This window comes from Rutidosis leptorrhynchoides, chromosome 3, assembly GCF_046630445.1.
Source record: "Rutidosis leptorrhynchoides isolate AG116_Rl617_1_P2 chromosome 3, CSIRO_AGI_Rlap_v1, whole genome shotgun sequence".
In the NCBI taxonomy this organism is placed as follows: domain Eukaryota; kingdom Viridiplantae; phylum Streptophyta; class Magnoliopsida; order Asterales; family Asteraceae; genus Rutidosis; species Rutidosis leptorrhynchoides.
In genome coordinates, this window is record NC_092335.1 from 481982840 (window position 1) to 481987696 (window position 4857).

Here is a 4857-nt window from a genome sequence, read left to right on the forward strand (position 1 = left end):
GAAGATATAGGTCCTTAAAGATGGCGGTGGAGTTTGTGAGTATTTATGAATTAAATATTGAATTTACACTTCAAGCCCCTGCATAGTTTTAAGGTTGGACAAAATAGAGGGAGTTTAACTGAAAAATGCAAGTGTGAAAAGAGAGTGTGGGATGACCAAAAATTGGACTGGGCGACACCTAAATCCATCCCATTTAGTAAAATATGAAAAATGAAAAATGGATAGTTTCATTGAATTGAATACTCAATAGCTACCTGTCATTACAACTGGAACAAACTGGTGACGAACTAACAATTCCAACTAATAGGATAGGTGGTTATAACCATTTGTAATTCTGTGTATTTGGTTATGAAGTCACGTGTCTCTCACATGCATATTAATTAGTGGACTCATAACAAGTAAATACAACATACAGAAGCAAATGTGTACAACTGATCACATATCTACACGATCATCCAAAACCATAAACTTAAGTAACAAAGAATGTTTTAAATAAAAATAAACTCATTACATCGTCATTCGCCATTTGTGAACTCAGAACCAAGTATTGTAGCATTATACCAACTGCGACAAAATCAGTACTTGCAACGCAAACCACAACATTTCCAATAGACCCTAATTTCAAAACTCGTCATAAGCATTATAACACATACGATACGCAATTTTCATCCCCTTAATGGCCTTTTCGACGACCACCTTTTTTTCCACCTTTCTTTTTGCCACCCTTTTTCTTGCCGCCTTTAGCGGACCCACGACTACCGGACCCACCACCAAATGCATAACTACTAGGATCACTACCGAACCCACGGCTTTTAGAACCGCTCGATGAAGCTTTGGATTTCAACAACTCTTTAACATCGAGTATACCATTCCTGAAATGGCCTGCAGTTGAAATTAGTACTCTATCCTCGGGTTTACGTGGCCCTGAAGAGCGTTTGCTACGGTTTCCACGTTTTCCTCCAACTTGTCCAAGTATTATATTCTATTAATTAAACATCGTAGGCGATTTCAGTCACACTATAAGTTGTGAATAAGAATACGAGTAATTTATACTGATAGTCCCAGATGTTTATACGGAGTATGAAACTATAACAATCGTCCTTATCTTCTGAAAATCATTAAATTACATCAATCGTCCTAATCGTCCTTATCTTGTAATTTTGAAGACACAAAATATCAAGAATTGGTCCCTGTGGTTTGTATCATAAATCACTAATGGTCCATGAACTTTTTTCCCATCAAGGATGGTCCCTGTGATTTGCATTTGAATCACCGAAGGTCCCCGTGGTTTGCATTTTGAATAACCGATGGTCCTTGTTTCATTTTTTTGGTCAAAAATGGTCCCAGAGATATGCACCATAGTATGGATGGTATCGGTACCAATACCGTACCATACCGGTACCGAACCGCACAATATCGATATCGAAAAAAGTCCAAACCCTTTCCCGAATACCGTATCGAATTGTCGGTTTCCGGTTTTTCGGTACTAATATCGTATACTACCAACATCTTTTATGTATAGTTAAACTTTGTTTAGTTGTTTTTAGCTCACTAACTTGGCTCAAAACTTTTAAATAAGCTAAACTAGCCTTTTAATTTGCATACAATCGTTGTAACCTCGTTAATAAGCATTACGAAAAGTAATTTGACTAGTATATATTTCTTAACAAAGTTTAGAACAATCGGGGTTTAAGATCGTTTAAATTAAGACAGTTACACAAAACTCCTTTAAATATATAACATAAATTACAAACACATTGATATGAAGAACAATGCATTTGCTGTTGATGCTATGATATTGCAAAATGATTCAAATTGATTACAGTACTAATTTCATATATGAACGTGTTTCTATATTTTTTTGAACAAATATTAATCGATTAAATTTTAATACTATTAATTAACCTACACTTTAACTAATCAATTTACTTAACAGTTTATACACCTCCTACTGTTAGATAATTTTGAATGCATACATAATATATCAGATTTCATGGAAATTTAAAAATATGAGAGCTTATGAATAGATTTTAAAAATGCACTTTGTCCACTTACATTATTGGATCAACAATGCATACACACTTATACTATTGACCTACACATTAACATTGTAATATTTTATGGACACAGTATATAACACTCACGCACGTGTTTACTTCACAAATTTTTTACTATATCTTTCTATCGAATGTGAACAGATTATAGTTAAAGTTTTACGTTATATATTTTTTTATAACATAGACCATATTACATAATACTTCATGACTATTTTTATTCATTTTATATATCGGTATTCAAATCGGGAGTACCGAACCGGTACCAAACCGCTTAGTACCGAAACCGAATTTTGTGTAAATTAGGAACCGATACTGAATACCATCGGTACGGTATTTCGGTACCAGCACCGGTACGGTATCAGTACGGTTTCGGTATTTCGGTGTTTTTGCTCATCCCTACACCATAAGGACCATCGGGGATTCATAATGCAAATCACAGGGACCATCCATGACGAAAAAAAAGTTCATGGACCACCATTGATTTCTGATACAAACCATGCGGACCATTCTTGAAATTTTGTCTTCTATAAATTACACTGATCTTTACCTAAAATGTACGTTGATTATCCCTAATATACTTAAAATGCGTGTTGATCGTCCCTCCTATTTAGGCACTTTTAAAGGACAATCAACGTACCTTTACACTTTTAAGTAAATCAGAGACAATCGCTGTAATTTTTTAAAGATAAAGACGATTGATGTAATTTTATGAAAACCATAGGGACAACAGTCAAATCAATCAAGGACGATCGGCGTGATTGGCATGAGATAAGGATGGTTGATGTAATTTTATATAAACCACAAGGATTTATCGGTATAATTTACTCTAAGAAAAGAACCGAGCATTATAAGAGAAAAAATATCTAACCTCTTGTAATATTTTTTGCTCCCTTTCTTTCTGTCTTTTCATCGGTACTAACGCTACACTTAACGGGATCCTCTGCTTCTTAGGGGGCTGAAGTTTATTACATGATTTACCATTTCAATAAAGAGCATCCGAAGACAATGCAGCCAAAAATAAATAAATATATTTAACAAAATAATTAGAAAATACGATTAGAAAAGTAGTTACCTTTCCACCAAGTGAAACGACTTTCCGGTTTTCCATATCCTTCTTCTCTTTCCATGTCATATGGGTGCGTCCTAAATGTATATATGGAATTATATTACGTGATAGTACGCGAAAATTTCGAAATGCATTGTTTCCATTACAAAAATATGCATTGTAGAGCAGGTAATATTTGCCTAGAGCTTCAAATATGGGTCATTATCGACTATCTAATGACAATTTTTTGGGCTGCTCAGGAATGCTTTTTGTTTCAACGGGTCCGGTTGGGCCATATTTTCCCCTTTTTTGTTTCTTGACGGGTCAGAAAGATTAAGTTTTCTCTAAAGGCGAGGGCAATCGAAAACGTAAAGGGTTAATTACAAACTACAAATTCTATCAACTTCATTATTTCCATGTTTCACTACCGTCGCCATGTACCACTACCAATATAATTAGAAACTGCCAATATTCGACTCATACTTCTTAAGATTGCAAGCCAAAACAAGATCTCACATTAAAATTATAATCACACATCTATTAGACAATTGAGATCTGATTAAAGAAATGTATTTGAATGTTTTATAGAAGTAAAAGCATATGAACATGAAAATGTTCATTCACAAAATTATTAATATTTATATAACAATAGAAAAAGACATTAAGGGGTTGTTCAGCTGTAGGTACTTGTCCATAGATCTCCAAGAAAACGTGAAAAAACAGAAGACGTATTGACGAAAGAAAACTCATTTTTCAATTTGGTAAATTAAGTTTTCAAATACTAACACTTCAAATTCGAAAACGTTCCTTCCTATAGATAGAAAAACAAAATTTCTTCCTTTTCAGATCACCACAAGACTAATCCAAATGGGTAAATTCAAAGCGATTTTTACTAAAATCATGATGTCTTCTTAGACTACACTAAATAGATAAATGGGTGTTGCATACATGTTTCTAGATGAAACTCAGAATCGAACGAAGGATAAAACTAATACAGTTCTAGTTAAAATCTTAGATACTAGTGAACACAATTGCCTAATAGTCCTGTACAATTATGTTTATTTACAAGTTTGTCATATAATTACCAACTAAACTGAATCAAATAGTTCAGTCCACTTTACATGTGCTACCAAATCAATAAAAAAGGATACTTAACATACATACATACAAACAGAACATATATGTATTACGAGTACTAACCAATATGCTCGATATCTTTCAATATCGATTTCAAATTCATGTTTGTCGAATTCGATTCTTCTTTATTTCCACCTCGCTTTCTTCGATCCATTTTTGTTAATTTTCAATTCAATATCTGTCAGACAAATAATAAAAAAAACAACATTTTACTTGATGAATAAAAACATCTAAAACCCTAACCTATTCATCCTTCTGAGCCCCAATTCATAGATTTTAACCCGGTAATTTAAAAAAGAAAATTAATTTAGAAACCCTAATTTCTCTGTAGTCTGTACAACTATTTTAATAACTGACTATATGATACAAACCTAAAAAAATCTATTATCTTTAGCTAAACTTACCATTGAATCTTATTTGACTGGCCAACGGTGAACGGCGGTTACTATTGAGGCAGGCGGCGAGCGGCGGTTAGTAGTGGCGGCGAACGGCGGTGGCAGCTAACAACAGTATACTGCTCGACCTTTGTATCGTTATAATAAACCCGGTACAACTTAATGGACTGAATTTATGAAGAGCCCACTGGACCTGTCTTACTAGTGATAAAAATGTAAATAG

General features: G+C 33.8%; 1 protein-coding gene across 1 annotated transcript; it reads right to left on the reverse strand.

Annotated features, from left to right (window-relative positions):
• Nucleotides 1–287: 287 nt before the first annotated feature.
• Nucleotides 288–4421, reverse strand: LOC139898157 (uncharacterized). The gene is made up of 4 exons (XM_071880874.1): nucleotides 4303–4421; nucleotides 3130–3200; nucleotides 2926–3012; nucleotides 288–982 (listed from the first exon to the last, which is right to left on the reverse strand). The coding sequence occupies exons 1-4, from the start codon at nucleotides 4391–4393 to the stop codon at nucleotides 674–676; spliced, it is 558 nt and encodes a 185-aa protein (XP_071736975.1). The 5' UTR covers nucleotides 4394–4421; the 3' UTR covers nucleotides 288–673.
• Between the last annotated feature and the right edge of the window lie 436 nt (nucleotides 4422–4857).

Bases quoted from the DNA above. Each gene is read 5' to 3' on its own strand.
- LOC139898157 (XM_071880874.1), bottom strand. From the start codon at position 4,393: ATGGATCGAAGAAAGCGAGGTGGAAATAAAGAAGAATCGAATTCGACA. The intron at 3,013-3,129 runs GTAACTACTTTT...AATAAACTTCAG, and splicing joins TCGTTTCACTTGGTGGAAAG to CCCCCTAAGAAGCAGAGGAT. The intron at 983-2,925 runs GTTAGATATTTT...TTTAATTAATAG, and splicing joins AGCAAAAAATATTACAAGAG to AATATAATACTTGGACAAGT.